This window comes from Meriones unguiculatus, chromosome 10 (assembly GCF_030254825.1).
Source record: "Meriones unguiculatus strain TT.TT164.6M chromosome 10, Bangor_MerUng_6.1, whole genome shotgun sequence".
In the NCBI taxonomy this organism is placed as follows: domain Eukaryota; kingdom Metazoa; phylum Chordata; class Mammalia; order Rodentia; family Muridae; genus Meriones; species Meriones unguiculatus.
The window spans coordinates 73,269,828-73,294,077 of NC_083358.1; the positions used below are offsets into that span (position 1 = coordinate 73,269,828).

The 24,250-nt window shown below is 43.3% G+C and overlaps 1 protein-coding gene, 1 long non-coding RNA gene and 1 pseudogene across 6 annotated transcripts in view; 1 reads left to right on the forward strand and 2 right to left on the reverse strand.

Moving 5' to 3' along the window:
- The window catches only part of LOC132656894 (uncharacterized), a 41,942-nt gene extending 38,794 nt beyond the window's left edge, over positions 1 to 3,148 (reverse strand). For both annotated transcript variants that reach the window (XR_009594684.1, XR_009594683.1), the window contains exon 1: positions 3,023 to 3,148. This is a non-coding gene — a long non-coding RNA (uncharacterized LOC132656894). The remainder of the gene's footprint in view (positions 1 to 3,022) is intronic.
- Positions 2,087 to 24,250, forward strand: part of Npnt (nephronectin) — a 68,619-nt gene continuing 46,455 nt past the window's right edge. The window contains exons 1-3 of one of the 4 annotated variants that reach the window (XM_021650049.2): positions 2,087 to 2,371; positions 4,225 to 4,325; positions 19,857 to 19,907. In XM_021650049.2, coding sequence (XP_021505724.1) covers positions 2,301 to 2,371; positions 4,225 to 4,325; positions 19,857 to 19,907 — 223 coding nt within the window. In that variant the 5' untranslated portion in view covers positions 2,087 to 2,300. The remainder of the gene's footprint in view (positions 2,372 to 4,224; positions 4,326 to 19,856; positions 19,908 to 24,250) is intronic. The other 3 variants (XM_021650047.2, XM_060392673.1, XM_021650048.2) reach the window with 3 other exon arrangements.
- On the reverse strand, positions 11,136 to 11,230 carry LOC132646144 (U6 spliceosomal RNA; annotated as a pseudogene).

The window sequence follows — 24,250 nt, forward strand, 5'->3', positions numbered from 1 at the left end:
ATCGAAGCCACCAAGGAGTAGCCAGTGGCCTGGCAACAAGCCTACGTTACATTTACAAAAGTTTGGTTTTTCTGGAAAAAAAAATGACTCTTACTTTTTTTTTTTTGACTTTGTTACAAGATTCTGAAATGGATGACACCAAACTGTTTGCCTAAAACAATGTCCCAAGCCTGAACTGGCATGGATATTTTCTGAGATTAAAATAGAAACTTGTTTTGCTAACAGAAACAACTTGGAAATCAAAGAGACATTTAAGTTGGAACCATTATTTTTCCTGCTTTTTGCAGAAAATTCCCATTTTTACACACACTGTTAAATCATAAGAGTGCAGTCACCCTGCCACAGAGCCTTTTCTCTAACATTTTTTCTCTCTCTTATTAATTATTATTATTTATTAAAATTTTTCACTTTGTATCCCAGCTGTGGCCCCCTCCCTTTTCTTCCTCCAGTCTCACCCTTTCTCCCTCCCTCTTCTCCCCCATGCCCCTTCCCCAGTCCACTAATAGAGGAGGAACTTCTCCCCCTTCTATCTGACCCTAGCCTATCATGTCTCATCAGGATTGTCTGCATTGTCTTCCTCTGTGGCCTGGCAAGGCTGCATTCCCCAAGGGGAGGTGATCAGAGAGCCTGCCACTGAGTTCATGCCAGAGACAGCCCCTGCTCCCCTTACTAGTAAACCCTCTTGGCGACTGCATCTATGGGCTACATCTGGGGTTTTCAGGTCCTCTCCATGCATGGTCCTTGTTTGGAGTATCAGTCTCTGCAGGGCTGCAAGGCCCAGTTTTTTGTTTTTTTCTCTCTCTGTTGGTCTCCTTTTGGAGCTCTTGTCCTCTCCAGGTCTTTCTATCTCCCCCTTCTTTCATAAAATTCCATGAATTCTGCCCAAAGTTTGGCTATGAATCTCAGCATCTGCTTTGATACCTCGATCACTGGAGTCTTTCAGAGGCTCTCTGTGGTAGGCTCCTGTCCTGTTCCCTATCTTCTCCTGCTTCCAATGACTATCACATCTGCCCTTCTGAATGAGGATTGAGCATCTTCCTTAGGGTCTTCCGTGCTGTTTAGCTTCTTTAGGAGTATAGATTTTAGTAAGTTTATCCTATATTATACATCTAATAACCACTTATGAGTGAGTATATACCATGTGTGTCTTTCTGCTTCTGGGTTACCTCACTCAAGATGATCTTTTCTAGTTCCCATCTTTAGGTGATCTTTGAGCAAGGAAGTGAGACTGTGAGCTATACAGTCAATGTCCTTAATGCATGGGCATGCCTAGAGGGTGCCAGAAGTCCAGGAGACCATGAGCTGAGGAGAGAGGGGACAAGAGAGCAAGCCATCGGGGGTATGGTTGAGGAGAGGAATGATTTAAGTTTGAACGCATATTTTATGAAAATCATGTGTTTTCAGCCCTTTGGTATAATGCTTTTTACTCTGCAACAGCAGCGCAGCAACTACTTCAAACAATCCCGCAGGGGTCCCCTCAGGACCAGACACACCACAAACCTTCTAAGTGGTAACGCCCCTTCCTCAGTAACACCTGCCCTCCCACGAGGTTCTCGGGATGGAGCTGCGGGAGACAGGCACAGTCTCCACGTTTGTTTCTTCTTCAAAATCCGATCTGAGATCCAAAGCCCCTTTGCAGTTAAAAGGCGCAGGGCTGTTCCAGCTCTGCAGGAGAAGCAATCTGAGTCTGCCTTCCTTTAATCAGTCCAAGAACCTCTCCCTTGTAGGTGCGGAAAACCTGGCTTCTCCCCTGCAGCCCATGCGGGGGGGGGGGGGCGTTCTGGGGGATCCCCGCTGATTGTGTATCTCCTCCTCCCCTCACCCCCCCACATCTTCTGCCTCAGCCCCCAGCGGTCAGGCTCACCGTTTAGGGCAGGTCACCCAACCCGCCCTTTTCCCAAGCTGTGCTTGCAACTTTTCTCGCAGCCCCCGGACAAGCACCACCCGTGGCAACTGCTGCCTGCGCGAGCGGAGTCCCCGCCCCCTCGCCTGCCGGGCCCCGGGGGCCCGGGGAGGGGCGAGCCCCGGCGCGCGCCCAGGGCACCAGGGCGGCGGGGCCGGGAGGGCGGCGGGCGGCGCGGCGCGTCCCTCCCGCCTCGCCCCTCCCCGCGGGCGGCGCGGCTCCCGCCGCAGCACCTCCCCTCGCCGGGAGGGAGCCGGAGGGGGCTCCACCAGCCCCGCCGCAGACCTGCCCGGCCGCGCGCCGCGCCCTGTGCGTCCCAGCAGCTCGGCCGGGAGATCCCGGGACCCCAGCTCGCCGCCACCCCCCCAGCGCCCCGCGCGCGCCCTGGCCCGGCGGCATGGCTGTGCTCCTGGCGGCGGTGCTCGCGTCCTCGCTCTACCTGCAGGCGGCCGCCGACTTCGACGGGAGGTGAGACGGGTCCCGGGAGCCCCCTCCTCCCCGCGGGGACCTCGGGTCGCGCAGCCCGGCTCCGGGCTGGGAAAACGAGAGGCTCGTGCCCCGCGGGCGGCGAGCGCGGGCGGGCGGCGGGACGCAGGTGACGAGCGGGGCGTCCCTGCAGCCGGCGGCCAGTGCTCTGGGCGGATAGACCGTGTCCGGAGGGGAAACTTGCAGGTGACCCCGGAGACTGGACAAAGGGTGGCGGTGAAGACGCCCACTCCGGAACAGGGGGCACCCGAGGGGCTCCCCGCTTGGTTTTGGGGTGGTGGTGGCGGGGGACAGAAGCTCAACGTAAGAACAGAAAGAGGGGGCGCTCCGAGGGTGTGTCGGGCGTGGGTGGGGGCGACCACGCGGCACCGCTCAGACCTGGCGGACCTGACTGCTGCGTGCTCTGACAGGTCCCAACAACCTCCGGCTGGGTCTCCGCTGTCACTCAGCGAGTCCCCACCGAGGCTGCGCGGCGCGCGCGGTCCTCCAGATCCCCAGCTCTGCGTGAGGGTCGCTCCCCTCACTCCCCGCTGAAGGCCTCGGCTGGACGCGTTTCTCTCTGGCCACCCACCCCTGTCCCCACCCCTCAAAGCCTAGCTCAGTGCTGCCTTGGAGATGCCGCACCTGCTTTACCTGCAGTCTTGGAACGAATCAATTCCAGGATTGATTGGCTTTCTTGATTGGCTTTCCTGTCCCTGGAGGGCACAGGAGGGGAATCCACGGAGCTGGGAAAAGAAAAGGCAGAGCTCCCCGGTTCACCACCTGGTTGGAGGAAATAGAAAGTTGGGGGTTATTTTGTACTTTGGGCCTGAGGGGTAAAGCGAAGAAGGATTGAAAGGATAAAGAGTTTGAGGAAAAGTGGAAAGCAGCCAGAGGCTAGGCCTTTTATTTTTTCGAAAGCAATTCTTTGCCCACATTTGGATTTGTGGTGCATTACTTCGAGGCACACACATTTACAGCCACATACACACACACACACACACACACACACACACACACACACTTGTAAAATAATAGCTTTTTAAAGGCGTCCAAAGCAGCCTATTTAGATGTACGAGAGGAGTCTGGTAGGTGTGAATCTAAACAGGATAACAATCACTTGTATAAATGTGACCTGATGCATAAGTCTGCATCTTAAACTTTCAGTCTCTTTGGGTATACTTTACATTAGGGAGTGAAAAATACGAATTGCTGATGCAGACAGCCTGAAAAACACAAGGACACTGGATCCGCTCACCACGGCCTGTACTTTTTGATTTTATGCTTCCCTTATAATATGGCAGTGGTGGTGGTGGGGGGGGGCAGGTTTTTTTTTTTTTTTTCTCCAAAAGAGCTTTGTTGCATTTCATTTTTGAATAACCTCCTCTTCTCGCCCATTTCCTTATCTGCCCTTTACACGAAGCAGAAATTCCTTCTGCTTTGACAGATCTTCTGTTATTCAACACTTTTCAGCTTATAGTGCCTTAGTCAAAATTGTGCCCACCCCCCTAACCCCAACAGCTGTGAGTCTAGGAAATCTGTTTTATTTCAAGATTTCAGAAACCACCCTGTAAACGGGGGCCTGAGCTTTCTTGGTTTCAGCTGGCACTATTCTCCCTACTCCTGTGTGCTGGGTGTGGGCACGTCTAACTTTACAATTAGAAATTAGATCATGGCAGAGCCATTACTGAGAAGGTGTCTTAGCCTCAAATTCCCGCAGACATTAAGGAGTTTGTAGAAAATTGCTGGGTGTGGTCTAAGTGATTTTTTTTTTCTAAATAAAACAAAGAGAAATTTATTTTAAATCTCAAGTGTCTTTATTATTTTGATTTTTTGTTTCTTTGTTTGTTTGGTAGGTGGCCCAGGCAAATAGTGTCCTCTATTGGCCTCTGTCGTTATGGTGGCAGGATTGACTGCTGCTGGGGCTGGGCTCGCCAGTCCTGGGGACAGTGTCAACGTGAGTATCAGGTCTGGAGGATCCAGTCCAAGGGGGGAAGGGGTGTATGAATAGGGGGATTTATCTTTTTGCCATGGTTCTGGACTTGGCACTTTGGAGGGCTTGCCTGTGCAGATCTAATCCAAATCCTTATTCTGCTCCTTTCTAACCAGAGGCAGCTGTGTTATGGTGCCAGCTGCTCACAGGGAGCCCCCCCTTTTAAAATTTTATTCTTTTATATGTATGGGTGTTTTGCTTGCATATATGTCTAGGCACCACTTCAGTACCTGTAGATATTCGATGGTTGTGAGCCAACGTGTGGGTGCTGGGAATTGAACCCAGGACCTCTGGAAGAGCAGCCAATGCTCTTAGCCACTGAGCCATCTCTCCAGCCCTGTGCTACCCAGTTAAGCTTTTGTCCTCAGTTCCTTCCTCTCCAGGGTTCTCATCAGGCTTATTCCTTCCTTTGCTCCAAGCTCTTGATGAAGGTGAGATATTATCTCATTAGTCTAGACAATATTTACACTAAATAAGTTTGGAACTTAAGAGTACCGTGAAATCTTCGCCAAAGCAGTTGTGCATGGTGGCATATTTGCTGTTTTCAAGTCTTTTTTTTTTTTTTTTTTTTTTTTTTTTTTTTTTTTATGAAGAGAAGTTGTACTGACATCTACATGGGCCAACCAATAGGGTTATAGGCAACACCTGGAAAACATCATTTGTAAATTTGATAATCGATCAAAGTCATATATAGTAAGTGCCAAATCAGAACACTGATTTCTATTTTATTCATGCTCAAAACAGATACTTGAATGATGAAAGTCCTAGTGGTAAACAAAAATTAGATTCATTTAGCACAGATTTTGATTAGATCTGGATCTCAAAAATGTATCCTGTCTTCCCGATTTCCCCCTCTCCCTCCAAAAAGAGACACATCCCATCCCAAATGATCAAGTAGCTTTCTGGGGCATCTGTGGAGCACAACATCTGGCAAGGTGATGGGCACGGAGCTGGGCTCCACGCTGGGACATCTGCCCTGTCAGTCATGAGGTACCGTAGAGAAGGGTGATCAAGAGGAGGCCAGAGGGCAACGGAGGGGCCTGGCCTAGCGATGCACTGGCAGAGTGAGGAGTCAGGAGATGAAGAACCCCATCAGCTATTATCAGCACTATGCTGATGTTTAACTTGGTAGAGGAAGGAAAGTGATTGCCACGGGATGACTAATTCAGTCTGTTGTCTCTGCTTGGAGACAGACAGGTGAAGAGAACTAGTATTTGGTTTCCTGTTACTTGTAAGCACTAGCCCCTTGCTCATTTGGGCTGTTACCTCCTAAGGAGAGATGGAGTTTCTAGCACATGGAAGGACCAGGTAACATTGTCCAGCTTTCACTGGCGAGTCAGTTCAGTGTGGAAGATGGCTCAGAACAGGACTGGCACCTTCTGCCAGACACATGAGAGTGTTAGAAGTGCTGGCAGACAGAGGCTCACAGGCTTGGTGAGCCACCAGGCTGAATTAGCAGAAAGCAAGGAGGAGAGGAAACGTCTCTCCTGGCCCAGTATCGAAACAAATCCATCCCAGATGAAACCATGGCCAGCCTCTTTGCAGGAAGGAGTTCTTCCTCCTCCTCTGCCGTAATGTTCAGGAAACTGGGGAATTGAACACTGAGGGGCCTTAAGGTCCACACAGTCATCCAGCCCTACCCAGGCCAAGGAGGCATGCCCTGGCAGAATGCCCTGTGTAGCAGTGGGCCACACCCTCGCACCTGCCCTGCAGGCAGAGATTAGGAGAATGCAGGTTCGATGCCAGGTGTGTTGAAAGAATTCTAAGGGGAAAAACTCCTAGGCTTTGGAGAGGTCCTGCTGTGGAATTCCCCAAGAAACAGTAGGAGATGTTTTATTTTCATGTAGCAAGTAATTAAAAGTTCCCAAGAATGCACTAGCTTGGCAAATCTAAATCGGAACAAGTACGGAGGCCTTTTAAAGTTACAGTGGAATTATGAAATACAATCATCCAAGAGATTTTTCTGGGCTTCTCTCTCTCCCATGCTTTTCCTAACAGATTGGGGACACAGTCATTGTCAAACCTTCATTTTGTTTCCAAAAGAACACAAAGGAGTGGTGCTCAGTAGTTCTCTTTTCCCCCTTGTTAATCCTGAGCATGTGAGGAAAGTGAAATGTAGAAGTCAGAGATTAAAATCGTCCCATGACAGAAGTGTGTAAGGTTGCTTGCAACACATCACATTTCGCCGGAGATGTGGTAAAGTTTGGGAGCCAGCACGTCTGAGGGGGAGCATGCACAGCGTCTGGTTCTTGACAGCCTAGTTTTAAGTTTCAGTTTGACCTTCTTGATTGTGTGGCCTTGGTTGAGTAATTCATCACGGTCCTGTGCTTCATTTCCTTCATCTCTAGAATCAACCTGAAATGTTACAGACGTTGACGACATATAGCGGTGAAATGGGTTGTCATTTGTAAAGCCCTGGACACTCTTCTTGGCCTGAGCAAATGCTACAGCTGCTGTTCTTGGTCATGTTCAATGCTCATTATGACTACAGCACTGGAGGGCACAGGAAGGGTATATATGTGTTCTTCAATCAGGAAAAATGCCTACCTGGTCAACTTAAAAATGGTCCCAAGACTGGACTTAGGCCTCCTATACATATGTACTCATTGGGCAGCTTGGTCTCCATGTGGGTCCCCTAGAAAGGTGAGCAGGAGCTGTAGTTGACATGGACTCGGTTGAATGCTTTTGGATCCCTTCCCTTTGGAGGGGCTGCCCTGCCAAAACACTGTGAAAAAGGGAGTGCTCAGTCCTGATGTAACTGGATGTGCTGGGGTAGATTAGCAGGAGGGGAGGACTCCCTTTCCTGAGGGGCAGAGAAGGGGGATGGGGGAAGAGGAGGGGAGAGAAGAGTAGGAATCAGGAGGAGAGGACGGAGGGGGCTCAGATTGTGATATTTAAAGGAATTAATTAATTAATTAATTAATTAATTAATTAACTAATTAAAAAGGGTTCCCTGTTCTGTTGAAATGAAGTTTAAGTTGAAAAAGGGCCTTAGCCCTTACCACTTAAGATGGTGAGACTGCAAAGATGAACTCAGGGGTAGCAGTAATCTTCTGTGTGTTTTCCTTTTGCCATATCGTAGATGGTCCAAATGTCTTCTGTCAGCTCAGAATCTGCTGTCCTTGTTTTGATCTAAGGTAGAGGAATGTGAGGGCAAGAGGTCAGCTCAAAGGATAGAACTGCACCAAAAAGTGCCTTGAAGGATGAATGAAGCATCTCTGAACACACCTGACTATTTCGAATGCCTTTATAAAACCAAAACTTTTGCATTCAATTCGAGGATAATGCCTTGAGTTAATTGTGGTAGCTAGTTACCTATGTGATATGAATGCCTTGAATTAATTGTGGTAGCTAGTTACCTATGTGATATGTGATTTTTAACCACTTTTTTTTTAAAAGTAATGTAAAAAGGATTTTTGGTTCTGTGACCCTTAAATAATCCAAGTGTTCTTTTCCATGCAGCTTCCTTCTCAAAGGTGCCAGTTCCCTTCTGATTGACTCACTTTGCAATTTTCCTTCACAAAGCACAGCAAAGCATATACCAACTGTAACCACCTGTTACACAGAGCCTTTCAGTTTGTCTAGGAGACATATTAGACACATCAGTGTGGGGAAGTGGTGCCCACATTTTGCTGTCTACTAGATTTTATGGCCTTTTATGCAGAGACCCTTCAGTGAGCATCTGCTCCATTGGGTTGACCATTTGTGACATGTTTTGACCCAACAACAGTCACCTGAGTCAGATGTCTGCGCAAAACACTCCACATCTCACTCCTACCCGCTCTCCTTTTCCTGGACTTGTTTGGAGAGACTCACATTGCAGGGTCACGGAACTGTCTGACCTCCTGTCTGGCTTACCACCATTAGCTACAAAGCCACATTTAACTCAGGGACTGCCTATCTTTCTCTCCAGGACTGTTGAAGGACAGAGTAGAGGAACAGCCCAGTGGGCATGGGGTCTGTCCTCATTTTCCCTGCCTGTGCTACCCAGAGCCCAATCCCAGCATTCCTACCCTGCTGGAAAGGCATGGCAGTTTCCAGAAATAGGCAGGTTGTGTTTTCATAGTTCATTTTTGGGTTAGATCCTTGGCGTCTTTCTATTCCTTGACTCTTTGTTTTGTGTTCTTGGCTCATAAATAGATCTCTTGCACATTGAAAATGCCACATTTGATTTTCTAATTGTCTTGGGCTTTAAACTTATTGAATATTAATGGGGCTCTTTATTATCAAATGAAATTTTCCCTTGTGTTCCCCTATTGGTGGCTGCGTATTTACAGCACACAGTACCTTGGGCTCTCAAATATTGACACAACATATTTGTTTCTTGCTTGTAAATTTCTGTGCTTCAGCTTCCCCATCGTTTCAATGGCACATTTTATTTTTATTATGTGAACTTTTTCGTTCCTCCTGCCGAGGTAGAGACTTTTGTAGTTGAGGTTTCTTGGGTTTTTGCACTTTATTTTAAAGGCTCATCATGCAGTACAAACAAAAGCACTAGATGAGTTGGGGCCTTGAACTCAAGCCCCCACTTTTCTACCTGCTTATCCATTAGCATATCTCCAAGGTAGGTTGCTTGTCAACTCAATCAGAGAATGTCCATGATGAGAAGAACAGAGCGTGTCTGGTACGATTTCTTGTTTTTTCTTGAGACCAGGCTGGGTGGATGCTTAATGAGAGTAGTATTTTTGTTGTTGTTGTTGTTGAAAGCACTTTCTGGAGATGCACAGGGAAATTCAAAGTGCAGCTCAACCCAGGTTTCAGCATCAGAGTTCTCTGGCCATCAAGGAACTGAAGGAAAGGCTGTGGATTAAAATGGTTTTGTATCCCTTACCCCCAGGTGCAGGGCAAATGCAGGTATTTAGTTATGTTTCCACTGGAGAGTTGGGAAAGACTGAACATCTATACCCACAGACAGAGCACTGATGGTTCTGGGCTCATGCCTCCTGGCATGTCCCTAGCCACGGAATGCCCACATGAAGATTTTAAGGACAATAAAGAAGGGATTGTGGCGTAGCAAACCATTCTGCAAGCATTCGTAGTTACCTAGTTATGGAGTTAGATAATGTGTGTCTTGATCAGCACAGTACTGAACTGTCTCTGTGTCTCCAGTGAGAGGCTGTTTGATGAGACTACAGAACTTCATTACAGTAAACGAGATACTTAAATGTTATGATCACTTTACTAAGTCTTGGGAAAAGAACATGATTTATTAATTTTTGATCCTTATGCAAATCATTACTTTACTGTACCCACTCATACAGTTTCATAAACCGTGTCTTCGGTAATTTAGGTTCTAAACACCTTCTTTAAAATAATTATGAGTACATTAGAAATTTAGACATTAGGAAATTATTTTGGGCCCCGAGGAGAAAGGCCCAGGCCTTACACATGCTGGGTAAGCGCCCTGCCACCAAGCAGCACTGGCCAGCCCGGAAATGAAAAGTTCTGAAGTCATCTTTGGAAAGTTACACGTCACAGCCCAGAGGGTGTGGGGCCTGTCCTCATTTCCTGCCCGTGCCACCCAGAGTCCAAGTGCAGCATTACTCCTAGCAAACACCTTTCCATTTGTAGCCAACAAATAAAACAACTTTTGTTGAGCACAGATTATATCTTATAAATAAAGCAGTTTGTTTATGACTGTTCAGTCATGTGTGTACCCCAGGAATAACTGGGCATCTGGAGGGAGGGTGCTGCCTGGCAGGCCTCTTTGGGCAGCTTAATGGAACTGAACATACCCCATTGTCATACCCTGAGTTCACTACCTTTCTTTCCCAGTTACAGGGTTAGAAGGTAGAATCTTCTTCTGTGTGTTTCTAAGGTAGGAATAAAAGCAAGGGTATGAATAATTTTAGAACTGCTTATGTTACCAACCTGAGCCCCCAAATCCTTAGGAAGTGAGGTTGGGTTTGTTCTTGTTAACAAAGGTAGTTCAACTGCTGCTTCCCTGGAAAGGATATTTAGGAACACCGTGTCCCCTGAGTAACTTTGAGTGGCCTTGGAATGCAGATTCCAAGTGCAAAGTCGTGTTGAAGAATCTTGACCTTTTCAAACAGGTAGTTTTCAGAGTGTGTGTATTCTTCCAGGTTAAAAGAAGTTTTAAAGAAATGACTTTGCTCTTTGCTTTCTTTCCTAGATTAGAACTGATCTTTGCAATAATACCATTTAGAGCCACTAATTTCCTGAACTCCTTCCTACAGATAATTCAGGCAGCTCTTGACCTTTATGGATTAGAAGTTTTAGTATTTCACAAGCTGAAGGGCCAGACCAGTGAAAAGGAAGCACCATAGACCATAGTGGCCAGATCTGTCTTCAGACCCCTGCCACAGGAACACAGGCAGGGCTGGACCCTGGGCAGACACATGCTCTGCACACAGGGGCCAGCAAGTCAGAAACTGGATCAGCTGCACACAGCAGGTGTGCTTTCTCCCCAGATGCCCTCCTGTGCAGCTTCCTGCCCACCGTTTCTACTTGGCACTCTTCCGTCTGCCAGATTCCTGCTCTGTGTAGGTCAAGTCAAACCGAATGCTTTGAGATGATGAACAGTGATGTTGAATGACTCCATGGGTCGGGCAGTGAACAGGGATGATATTCAACCCCGAGACTGGACCTTCCCTGTGGTGAGGGAGGGGAAGGGAAGCAGAGTTTGTTGACTTGGCCCTTCTTACTACTTCTTACTACTGATCTCCTCTGCAGCATAAAGCTGGCTGTGCCTTTTCCTCTCTTTTTCCTTTTCCTCATTCAAAACTTCTGCAACTTTATAAACATCAATTGCAAAAAAATATGGACTGCTTCACAAATTTGAATGTCATGCTTGCACAAGGGTCATGCTAATCTTCTCTTATTCCAGTTTTTGTGCTACTAGATACTATGCCCTTTTCCTTCAGCTGTATGCAGGTTTTTAATTTTCCCCAACTTTTTTAAAATTTAATTTTATTTCTATATTTATTACAACTTATTCACTTTGTGTCCCTGCAGCATCTCCCTCCCTCATCTCCTCCCAGTCCCACCCACCCTCCTTCTTCTCCCCCTATGCCCTTTTCCTAGTTCCCTGATAGGGGAGGTCCTCCTCCTCTTCTATCTGACCTTAGCCTATCAGGTCTCATCAAAGCTGGCTGCATTATCTTCCTCTGTGGCCTGGCAAGGCTGTACCCTCCAGGGAGAGGTGATCAAAGAGCTGGCCATTGAGTTCATGTCAGAGACAGCCTTTGTATCCCAACTTTTTTTTTTTTTTTAAGAATCTTAATTTATTTAGAAAGGAAAATGTATTCACTTCCTGAGATAACTATCCTCAGAGAAATAAGTGTTATTATATGGTCCTCTGGACCTCTCAGAGATCTTTCTCATGCTCTGAGTAACTTCTCTGTCTCTCCTGCCACCTACCTGCTTTGTATAAATACAATATAGTAGATAAACTGCTCTGAGCCTTTTTTTCTGCCCCGGAAGATCCCAAAGATGTCTTAAAGCTATTCTTTATCATCTGTATGGGAAAAGCCTCCTTGTGAGGGATTCATAGTGTTCCATTGTATGCCTGTCCTCTAATTAACCAGTCCCCTGAGACTGCTGGATCTGTATGCTACTTCTAAAATAACCTCGAACATGAAGTTGAAAAACACTGAGTTGCCATCTTCTAATTTGTAGGAAAGACAAATTCATGTATGTCCAAATAGCATACATATTCTTGGCTTTGGTCAGTCTGAGAGTGGTTTCTCAGTTGGTGGTGTAGGATCCAGAGACTGGTTGTTTGTTGTTTGATTTTAGGATGCTTTCCTCCCTACCGTTTAACAAGGAAGCCTCTGGCTAGTCTGATTCTCCTTTCACCTTCTCCTTAGACCAGCAACATTTGACCTATGGTAGCAGGATGGACTGAACTGTACATTTGCCAAAATCTCCCCCTGGCTTGTGACCATTAGGTTGCCTACCTTTTATGAAAGTAGAGTCATCTTTCTTTTTTTACTTGTAAGAAAGATTCACATATCCTTTAAGGAAATGCTTTTATTATCTTTCAGCTTCAGCCATACGTGTGTACATATGTGGTGTGTGCTGTGTTATTGGTTCTGTGATCTGTGGGGGAAGAGCAGAATCCAAGAGTAGAATGCTATCTGGGGACATATGAGAATAAGACCAAAACCAGTTATAAAGTGTTTATGAAACTGTGGGGATACGGATTTATATTTTCTATTGTCTGTTCTGGTTAAGTTATTCTACACACCTTATCTTTGGTTTTAAAAAAAAATAAGAAATGCATGTTTAAGTAAAACATCGCCAAGGAGGAGCGAGGTGAGTGCAGGGTAGGAGGGAGGGAGGGAGAAAGCCACTGGGGCTGCAGTAATGGGGTAAGTACTACCCAGCTTTGTGTTTCTTCACCCTAAGGTCCAGTCTCCAGCACACAATCGCTGTTTCTTGCTAATCTCTGCAGAAGTGTCCAAATATTTTTTGAGACTTTCACTTTTCATGTAACAATAGGATAAATTAAAACTCTGCTACACTTTTAGTGTTTAAGGGTCTTCACAGGTTCATGTAAACCTGGCTCAGTCTTTTAAATGGCTTTCCAGTTTGCTTTCATACAGATGTACAATAATCCTCTCCTGCTTATATGCACTAAGGTAGCTTTCAATATTGTGGGTTTTTTTTTTTTTTTAAGATCTACTACAATGACTGTCTGGCTGTGTGTCACCCTCACTGTCCTATACAACTAAATATGGGAGAATTCTACAGTGACATCCTGTTCCTGCAGAGAGAATGGGGGAGAACTTAAACTTTATTGTGCGTTTTCTTTATGAAAATTTAACTGAAAGAGAATAAATCAGGACTGATTTTAAAAAGTGACACTTTCTACTCAGTCACTTTCCACTTTTTTGGTCCTTTTGGAGATGCCTTAACGCATAAATAGACTTTATCTCCTTCCATGGATTTGTTTATGACCTATCTTGTTTGGAAAATGATGATTTTCAAATATTTCATCTTTTTTAAAAATAAGAAATGTTTAAGTAAAAAATGAGAGAGAGTAGAAGGTGAGCATTGTGAATGAGTACAGGCAGGTGATTGGTGGGCTCCACTGTAAATAGGATCTGCAAGGAAATCAGTAGGAAATCCTCACATTAATTTGTACCTGTTGGATATCAACATATGATATTATTATTATTATCTTATGATACCCCAGTCATCCCCATGTAAATTATGGTTTGGAGTAAAGAGAAAAACACAGATATTATATCCAGACATCATTTACCCTTCTGACACTATTACATGGCTAACGGCCACTGAACCCAGCAACAGTGCTGGTCTCTTGATGATGCTCATTTCTTCAAAGCCTTCAATAGGTATACAGGGGGTCCCCATGAACCCTGCTTGATCTCCTAATCTATCGGGACCTCATGGAGCTGCTCTGTGTAAGCCACTTAGGCTTGAATAGACTAGAGGCAGAGCATGAGGAAAACACTGAACATGGGTCTGGATTCCAAACTTAAGTCTTTACCTTTCATCGCAGTGTGAGGAAAGGCTAACTCACATGGACGCCTCACCTAGCTCCCTTGGCAATGGGACCTGGAATCCTGGTACACACACACCCTATAAGAACTTCTCTTCCTCCTTCCCTCCCTCCACCTCTCCCTCCTTCTCTCTTTCTCTCTGAAAACAAACCAATGTCACAAAAGTCCAAATAATAACAAAAAAGATGGTGTGTGTTCTCAGAGGCACTAATCCCGAAGGCCCCTGTCTTCGTAGGAAAAGCAAAGTTCCTGTTCCTCAGATATGAAGCAGCGAGTCAAGCTGCGTGGATTCTCATTTTGAACAGCCTTGGAGAACTAAGGAGTTAGCATTTTCTACTCAATGAGAATTGATGAAAGGTCTGTCCTCAAGAAATAGTAGATAGCCAAGACAATTTAGCTTGGGAAAAAATTAATTGCATAGGTTGAAAGTGCTTCCCTAGGAACATGTCAGGACAGAAGCAAGATACTTATGCTTACTAAAAAGTTGCATGTTATAAGTTATAGTGTTTGGTTAAGTAATAGCAAATATGATTTTCTATGTTAATGTACTATAGCATTGTTTCAGATTTTTTTATTCCCTTTATTATTATTATTATTATTATTATTATTATGTAGTTAAAGAGACAGTTATGGTCATAATACAGTTCCTATTAAAGCCAGCATAGGGGAGTATATTCCAGCCCCGATGGTGTAGTATGGCATATGGTAAATGGCCACACACATTTTTTTTGTTTGTTCATTCCTTATCATTTTATAGTTGTTACAAGGGATTTTAACTTATCCTGAAAAAAACTGCTGAAGCAAAGTGATTCTAGTGGAGGAAGGTAGATACAAATATGGCCAAGATTATTTAGCTCTAGAGCATGGTAGATGATTTTTGACAACCAATAGATGTTTCTGCTCTTCATAAGCCCTCCCTTTCCAACGTATCCTTTTCTACTAAAGGTCTTGGCTAGCATTGGTAGAGGCCACACTTCGGGAAATGAAGACTGGCAACTAAGGATTTGATATAGATGGTTTTTTTTCTTGTTGTTAAAGTTTAAAGCTAAATACTCAATTTGGTCAGTATCTCCTTGGCTGTTTTGTGGAGAAATGTCATAAGTTCTCCAAAACTGGCTGTTTTCCTGCTAAAGCATGATTAGATCCTGTGGTTGGTCAGCATTGCCTTCCATGGACATTATCCATGGACTCTGAAATGTTAGGAGCTATTTCATCACAGTTTAAATTTGTGATAGTGTACACAAAAGGAAAAAAAAAAGCACTCAGCAATTCCTAGACTAATATATACTTTGTGGAATCAGTGTTATTTTTTCCTAGTCATGGTGGTACACTTTGCTGATCTCAGCACTCAAGAGGCAGAGGCAGGCAGATTGCCATGTGTGCAAGGCCATCCGGTCTACAGAGTGAGTTCCAGGACATCCAGAGCTGTCAAAACAAAACAAAATAGAATCAAGTCACAAAACCAACAACCTTTAACCTTATTTTCATAAATGATAATTGCCAAATTTAATTTCAGTGAGTTCCCTAAGTAGCAAAAGGTGTGTTGCTAGGTTGACAGTAACTCTTCCCATCCATAGATTTTTTCTTTTTTTCCTTTTTATGTAATTGAAAAAAGTTTTTATACAATATACTTTGATCATGATTTTTCTCCCCCAATTCCTCAAATCCTCCCTACCTGCCCAACTTCATGTTCTTTTATAGGTTTTCTTTTTTTAATTAAGATTATTTTTATTTTATATATATATATATATATACATAATAAAAATAAATTTTAGTTACATATGGTGTGTGTATGAGTATGAGTGTTTTGAATGTATGTAAGTCTACAACAGGTTCATTGCCTGGTGTCCATGGAGACCAGAAGGTAGCATCAGATCTCCTGGGACTGAAGTAGCAGAAGGCTGTCAGCTGTCAGGTAGATGCTGAGAATCAGACCTGGGCCCTCTAGAAGAACAGCTGCTGTGCTTAATTGCTGACCTGCCTCTCCAGCCCCTTTTCTTATTTTTAATATATGTGGGGGGGGGGGGGAGAGGCAGGGGCAGGCATGTACACATGGGTGCACATTGAGGTGCCTGCAAAGGCTAGAAAAAATACACTGGATCCCCTGTACCTACAGATGCAGGTGGTTGTGGGCAACTCATTATGGATGTTGGGAGCCTGCCATGTCCTTCACAAGGGCAGTACGTGCTCCTAATCACTGAGCCATCCCTCCAGCCTCTAGACTTTCAAAAACTTCCCACAACCCAAACTTCTCTAATATCTTCTGTTTTGATAGCTACTTACATTAGTTAATATTTTTTATTGGATAATTTACGCCATTTTCTACATTTTATGGTATTTTGAGAGTTTTCTTCAGATTGGATTTGAAATCGATGAATGAATTAAACTACTCACTGTGTCTCAGTATCTATCTCCATGTGGCTACAGATTAAAAATTCTGACATATAGTTTCATTTTTTTTTTTTGCTTAAAATTGGGGTTTAAGACAGGTTTTTAGGAAAGAAAAGTATAAAATTACAAAGAAACAAAATATAGGTTTGCGAAACGCCCTAGTCTCTGAGCTACTGAATTGTCTATCTTTAATAGTCATGGAAGCTGGGTTCTCCCAGGTTCTTAAATGCCTCTGTTCTGCTGTCTGTCATCCTGCATTTTTGTGTGTAACTGGGCCAAGTTGGGTAATTGACTGTGAAGAGATTTTCCCAGATTAATGCCAAGTTTTTGACAATGAAAACTATAAAATTTATGGTTGGGATATGGAGAGCTCTCTAGAGTTGGTAGTCTTTGTAGCTGATGCTTAGGACTTGGCAGCTAGAACTAGCGTAAAGTGTTGTTGCTTTTCTTCTCATGCTTGTCCCTCACTGTTGTCACTGTGAGGAGTTGGCATCTGGCCTGGTGGGCCACATGTGTAAGGGTCTCTGTGCCCCAGGCTGCCTCATGTGGTAATTATACCAGCCTGTAGTACTTTATTAATAGTTTCCTTTTCAAAGGTTTTTAATGGCCCGGCAGTTGGGTGGCTCACAACCCTTTACAGTAAACCAAACTGCAAACAAAAAGCTAGGCACTGTGAGTGTGAGTGGGTATTACCACAGGGGTTTGTATTCTTATCCCTTGTCTGACTTCTTCTGTCGTCTCCTTTTCTTTCCTTCTTCTCCTTACTGTCCCCACCACGTAGTCAAACTGCCCTCAGACATGTGATCCTTCTACTTCTTCCTCTTGAATGCTGGTATGGCAAGTGCATGCCGCCATGCACGGCTATGAAGAGTGTTTTCCATTGCTTGACACGAAGCCCAGGGCTCACACACAGACTGGGCACACACTTTACCACACAAGTACGTCTCCTCCTCATCCTTAACATTGTCAGACGCTCAGCACTGTCTCCAGAAGTCCCAGGTGAATTAAAGCAGAAAAGGCTACTCAAATCCTGAACTATAAACCAGTGGCATTGCTGGCAATGTTGACTGTATTTAACTCCCACAACTATTTTACAATAGTTGTGGAGAAACAAATCATCAGGAGGAAAATGGGACAGATTTTCCTGCCTTATGTGTTCCTAATGAATTCCGTTCTGCAGCTTCTCACACTACACTAAGGAACACACACAGGGAATGTATTTTTGGCAACTTTTCAAAAATTGTGGTGGAGGTTGCCTATGAAAATGTCCTTATCCATAAGCAGAAAATAGAGCCCAGAAATTTACTGTAAGCCGTCTATTTCATGTTTAATATACCTTTAACTTAGGAAGAGGTTTTCTGTGGTGTTAAAATGTGAATTTTAGAATAAGGGACATTGGCTGAGATCTAAGCTAGAAGCCTTGAGAGGTATGCAACCTGAAGCCGATCAATTTACCAAATCAGTATATCCAGGTTAGCTCATGTGAATTAAGACTGCCATCCAACCTTAAGATATTATAAGGAAACGGCCCCTGCAGAACTGTGGGGCTGTGTGGTACTCACACAGCTAGCCTGGAGATAGTGTTGTCTTCTAGCCCTTAATGACTTCTTTTTCTTTTGTTTAAAATAATTTAAATTTTTTTCCAGATAAAATATTCAAAATTGGTTATGGATATATTAAAGAAATAATATTTTCCTACATTTCCTTTCTCATGAACAATTTTGGGTATAAACACAGCTTCTGAATATGCCATGCAAAATGTTTTTCAATGCTTTGACTTATTTTTCAAGGTTTTAAATGATATTTTGATGCATTTCATTATTCTATTTAAGTAAATGGGTCTTATCAAGATACAGTGATTTTTTTTTTAATTAGAGGCAATGAAAACAAAATGCAAATTATAAACATAAGCAACGTGAAAGAAGATGTAGCAAACAGGGTTGGGGAGGTAGCTCTGTGGGTAAGTGCAAGCAGGAGGACCTGAGTTTGAATCCGCAGCACTCATTAAAAAAAAGCCATGTGTGACTGTGTGCTCCTCTCACTCCAGCGTTATTAGGAGGCAGAAACAGGCAGATCCAGGAGGTAGCTTGCTGGCCAGCTAGCCTAGCCAGCTTCTACTTCAGTATGGTGCACACCTTTAATCCCAGCCCTTGGGAAGCAGAGACAGGCAGATCAATGTGAGTTTGAGGCCAGCCTGGTCTACAAAGTGAGTCCAGGACAGCCAAGGCTACACAGAGAAGCCCTGACTTGAAAAACTGGGGATAGATAGATAGATAGATAGATAGATAGATAGATAGATAGATAGACTCCATCTCAAGGCAATAAGGCCAAGAGCAATAGAGAAAGACACCCAGAATTCTCTTTTGGCCTCCACATGTGCTCACACAGGCATACATACCCCACACTCACATGCATGCACACACATCACATCACATATAAACAACAAAGCAAAAATCTGGCAATCAAATGTAATGCTTGCCTTTAATAATACTTTGTGATCATTCTGGATGAACAGTTAAATGATCCTTTGATTGAGTCAAATCAGACCTGCATTTTTTTTCTTCTGTTAGCCCCTCCCCAAAGACTCCATTAAATTAGACAAATACCAAAATGATCATATATTAAAATGGTTACATTATGTTCTAAAGAGGGAAGGCATTCATCCAAATGAGAAGTAAGGAAACCATCTCTTCTCTCACCCCTGGCACTCTAGGCTGGTCCAACACTGACCTTTGTTTTTAGTGTTTTGAGTTTCTTCCCTTACTTTCATTTAACTGGATGTTTATGCATCTCCAAGAGAAATGGCCGAGGTTTTGCAGTTAATTCTTGTTGCTATTGACAACCAAAGCAGCCGTGCAAGAAGACAGTGCTGTGAGAGGGAAGAAAACAAACTTTAATGTTTTTCCCAAAGCTGGAGAGAAAAGGGAACATACAGTATATAAGGAAAAGGTAAGTGAACAGATATCAATGTAAGCACTACCAGCTGGGTATTGACTGAGCCAAAGTTTTAAATTTTTCTTCAGATGCTTTGTCCAAAATTCATTTAAATAATAAGATACTGACTCTAAGAATAAACAATTAAAGTTTTGAAAATTAAATATTGCAAGATACAGTATTCACAAAGCTCTGAAATATTTCATTAGCATTTGGAATATAGGTGGCTGTCAGTGTTGCTCAGTGGGTAAAGATGCTTGCTGCTGGTCCCGAGGACCCAAGTTTGATTCCTGGGACCGACATGAACGCAGGAGAGAACCAACTCTGACAAGCTGACTTCTGATCTCCATCTTACACTGTGGTACAAGTGCACCTGTAAGCGCCCCACCCCACACACACTAAAAAAAAAATGTTTAAAAATGTTTTTAAAAGAACTTGCACTATAGAAAAATAGTGTAACTTCAATTATTGCTTAATATTTTGTTACAGAGTGTTTTCAAATAACAAAATGATGACTAAAATACTACTATTTTAAACATGTCCTAGATTTTTTTTTGTTGTTTCAGAAAAGCACTGAAAGTTGAATATGTGTAAGTCTCCGGGAATGTAACAAGTTGGTCATACCCTGCCTCCTTACAGAGGAAAGATCTGGAATTTCTTTTTTTGGCCATTTGTTTTGCAGCTTTCTACGTCTTAAGGCAGAGACTAGCAAGGATAAGGTGCCAGCTCAAAGGTTAGATAAACATATTTCTTGACATAATTTTGGCTAATATATGTCTTGAAAGCCGTAACATCTAAACGATACTCTATAAAGCTATGAGCAAAGCTTAACATTACTTGGTTTTGAGTGGCTTATTTGGGGGAACTCTATTCCACAGAAATGTGGGGGGTTTGTTGTTGTTTGTTTGTTTTGTTTTGCTTTGCTTTTTTGGGATTTCCCCCCTTTTAGTTATCCTAAGGTAACTTTAACTGAGTTATTAGATTAAACGTTTTCATTTTTATTTTTAATTCTCCCTCTTGTTTTACAAATCTAATAAAATGACCTCTATTCTAACCTAAAGGACAGTTTAAAATTTTAATATTTAAAGAAGCAAATGTAGAAAAAAACAAAAGTCCACCAAGTGAAATTACTAACACCAACTTGTCACTAACCTGTGGGAATTGTGTTTCATGTTTACTAATTCTCCATGGAACTGTTCAGGTAAGAAATATTTTTGCTGTATCAAATAACAAGATGTATATTGATTGCATATTGTTGGTATCAGAATGATACCTTCATCCCGATGCTTTGGTGAAAAAGTATTCCTTGGTTAAAACATTTGAGCAGCAGGGAGTAAGGTCACTTGGCAATTTACATATTTAGTGAGCAATTGGGTAAGACAATACCAAATTACAATCTGCAGTCAGTTCTAAGGAGGCGACACAAGGTGGTTGATGAAGAAGGCCATCCCATGTCACTGGAGACATTTTAAAGGTAGGATTTCAATAAGAACATTTGGTGAGAAAATTGATAGAACTTTTTTGGGGTGGATTTCTGCCCATAGCAGAATGCTGCCTACAGGACATTTTTTTTTCTTTCCTTTCCTCTCCCTCTCCTCCCTTTCCCTTCCCCTCTTTCCTCCCTCTCCCTCTCCTCCCTCTCCTCTCCCTCCCCTCTCCTCCCCTCACTTCTCCTCTTCTCTCCTCTCCTCTTCTCTCCTCTCATCCCCTTCCCTCCTTTTCCCTCCCCTCCCCTTCCCTTCCCCTTTCCTTTTCTTTCCTTTTCCTTCTCCTTCCCTTTTCTTCTTCTCTCTTTTTTCCTCCGTCTCTCCCTCCCTCCCTCCCTCCCTCTCTCCCTTTCTTTCTCTCTCTTCCACCAGCATCCATAACCAGGTATCTCCATGTACTCCCATGTCAGCATTAAACAAACTCACTATATAGTGCAGGCTGATATCAAATTCTGAATCTTCCTGCCTTGCCCTCTCAAATGCTGGGATTACAGGTGTAAACTGCCATATCCAATTGGCAGTATATATATATATATATATATATATATATATATATATATATATATATATTATATATATATATAATAGGACAATATATAATTACATTTTTCTCCTTCCTCCAATCTCTTTCATCCCCCACCTTTTTTCTTTAATTATTGTTACATATGTATATGTAAATAAATATATAAATGCAACCTAATGAGTCTATTTAGTGCTGCTTGTATGTATATGTTTTGGGAAAAGACAATTCTCCCTCTCTCGTAGTCATTAATTGCTTGCAGCTTTTGATCTAGGGGTGGGCGCCTGTGCTATTTCCCCTATCTACATTGTCATGTCAACTAGTGTTTAAACAGTTCTTGATGGATGTGTCGGTCTGCATGTAGATCACAAACAGAGCTCTGAGCTGTGTTTCCCTGCATTGTAGAATGAAGAGCAGAACATGTTTTAAGTTGCCTTTCATTTGCCATGTCCATCTTTTGCAGCTATGAATTAATTGGGAGTAGGAAATTTTTCTACTGGAGTTCTGTCTTCAGTACTTTTCTACTAGAGTTCTGTTGGCACTGCTTCTTTCCCATGTTGTGAATAACGTCTATGCAGAAAACCCTCAGTGGAACAGTTTTGGTTAGCTCACAGTGCTTGCACTTGAAATAAGTAGAAGAAAATAGAGTTGAGCTATGGAACCTTAGCATGGACAGTTACTCTATAGGAGCTAAAGTTAGGAGCCAGAGATGCACACAAATGAACAGAGCTTGGACCTTTGTCTCAAGGAACTCAGTCATATAAGATGATTGGTCTTTATTCCTTTTATAGGAAAAAGTTAGGGATAAAGTGTTGAGCATACAGACAAGATGGCTCAATGGCTCATGCCACCTGGTAGGTGACCCAGAACCTTTATTGTTGGGGGTTGGTCTGATGCTTATATTTTGATACTAGTTACTGGCCCTCAAGATCTGGTTACTGCCCTATCCTTGTTGTGTAAACCTGCCTAAGACATTATTCCTGATTGGTTGATTAAAAGGCCTAAAACCTGGGCAGAACAAAATAGGGTAGGCTTAGGTTCTCCATCTTTGGGTTCAGGACAATCACAGGAAAGAGACAGATGGGAAGAGAAGAGGAAGAAGGATGCCACGATGGGTTAATATGGAGAAAGAACCAGGTGAGCCCAGAGGAAGGACTCAATAATGGCGTGAAAAAGCCTAGAAGAAAAATATAAGCAACTCTCTTTAAGATTATGGATGGAAGGTAACCCAGATAAGAATGATTAAGGCAGATGGCGTTGGATGGGTGCTGAGAAGTGGATGATGAGGTTATTGAGACAGTATAGGTAGAATATCTGCCCAGCCCAAGGTAAATAAGGCAATTATAAAATCTAATAAGTGTCTGTGTCTTTTAAATCATGATAGCAGGTTAAATAATGCCATCACAGCAATTATAGGGCAAATAATAACATTTAGCCCAACAACATTTTATTTACAACAACACTTTATAAAGGTAGACAGGAAAATAACTGCCTCCACATACGTACCATGGCGCTCATACCCTCACATGTGTGTCTCCCCCCCCCCATAATAATAAATGACACTTTCCAAAAGAGTGGAGGGAGTTTAGGGTACTCTCTGATGAGTAGGAGCCATGAGAAGTTCAAAGGCTACATGGTGTTCAGTTAATTCATCTGTTCAACACACATGTATTGAATAGAAGTACACGCTCGATCTTGAGTTCACCAGTGCAGACATTTTACCAGTGGAATGAAGGTCCAGACTTTCATTCTGCTCAGCATCAGTGGTTGAGACCCACAGACCATGGCAACACTGGATGAGAGAGGTGTATTGTAATGTGATGTATTTTGTTGTTGGATAACTGTGAGTGTGCCTCTCAGTGGACAACGCCATAGACCAGGAATGATGGGTTGTGATGGCGCAGCTACATTGTGACAGATAAGGCAAATGAAGAGCACTCATGGAAGACAGTTTCTAACTGCACAAAGATCTCAGAAGCCAAATGAGCACATTCCAGGAAATGGAAGAATCGCAGTTCAGCAATGGGATAAGTGCTTGGAGGATGTCTGATAAGAGAAACAAGTAGGAATGTCTCCAGGAGCCTTTGATGTCATATAAAGTAGATTATTAAGTAGATTAGCCTTGACCACAAGGTAATAAAGGACCAAAGTAAAGATTTTAATCAAGGAAATTGAATACTATTTGAGAGCATATCAGCTGGTGCTAATGAGTCAAACCTAAGACAAAGGTGAGTTTCTTTCTGGTCAGGGTGTTTTAGCTTGTTTTTGAAATTCCACGTGTCTCACATAAAACATGGATTTCACAGACAGTGTTGAAAATCAGTAACTTGGCATCGCTTTAGGGAACCCGGGGGCTAGAGTTTGTTAAGCAGCAACCCGGATGGAAGAAGCATGTGCTCACATCCTTCAGGGCAAATGCCTGGCACGTGCAGGCATTTGAGGTTTGGAACTAATTTTGGAACTTCCTCTTTGGCAATTTAAGGAATAACTATTTGAGGTTCGGAGCTGGAGATTTTACAGCCCATGGTGAAAAGTTAGACTTGTTTTTAAGTAGTGGTGGGAACCAAGAGGATAGTAAGATGTTGCAAAACACTAAAACAGAATGGTTTGAAGCATGAAGGCAGTCGTGGGACAGAGTTTTGTGAGGATCTTTTCTGAGTACAATCTTTTCTGAGGCAGATAAGAGTCCCAGCTCATAGGAATTTTAAGGAAGGAGCAAATGAGAACATATTTACAGAGCACTTAGCTTGAGGACTGGCACACACTCATTCTTAACAAAGTGGCTGCTGTGGAGGAGTGAAGATGGCTAGAGGAGGACTCAAGCATTTCCGGTGTGTTCCTTGGTGAAGCAGAGAACGCAGGAGAAGGTGCGGATGTTGACACCAGTTTGGGATGTGTTAAGTGTGGAACACTCTTCAGAGTTTGAAGTGGAAAAGTTTGATGTATATCAGAGTGGGGTCAGGCAGGCACAGGGTGATTGTGGATCCCCTCCCACTTGACGACTCATCTCTTCCTTGGTGCTCCTCGACCCTTCCAGCGAGCTTGGTGATTGCCAGAAATACCTACCAG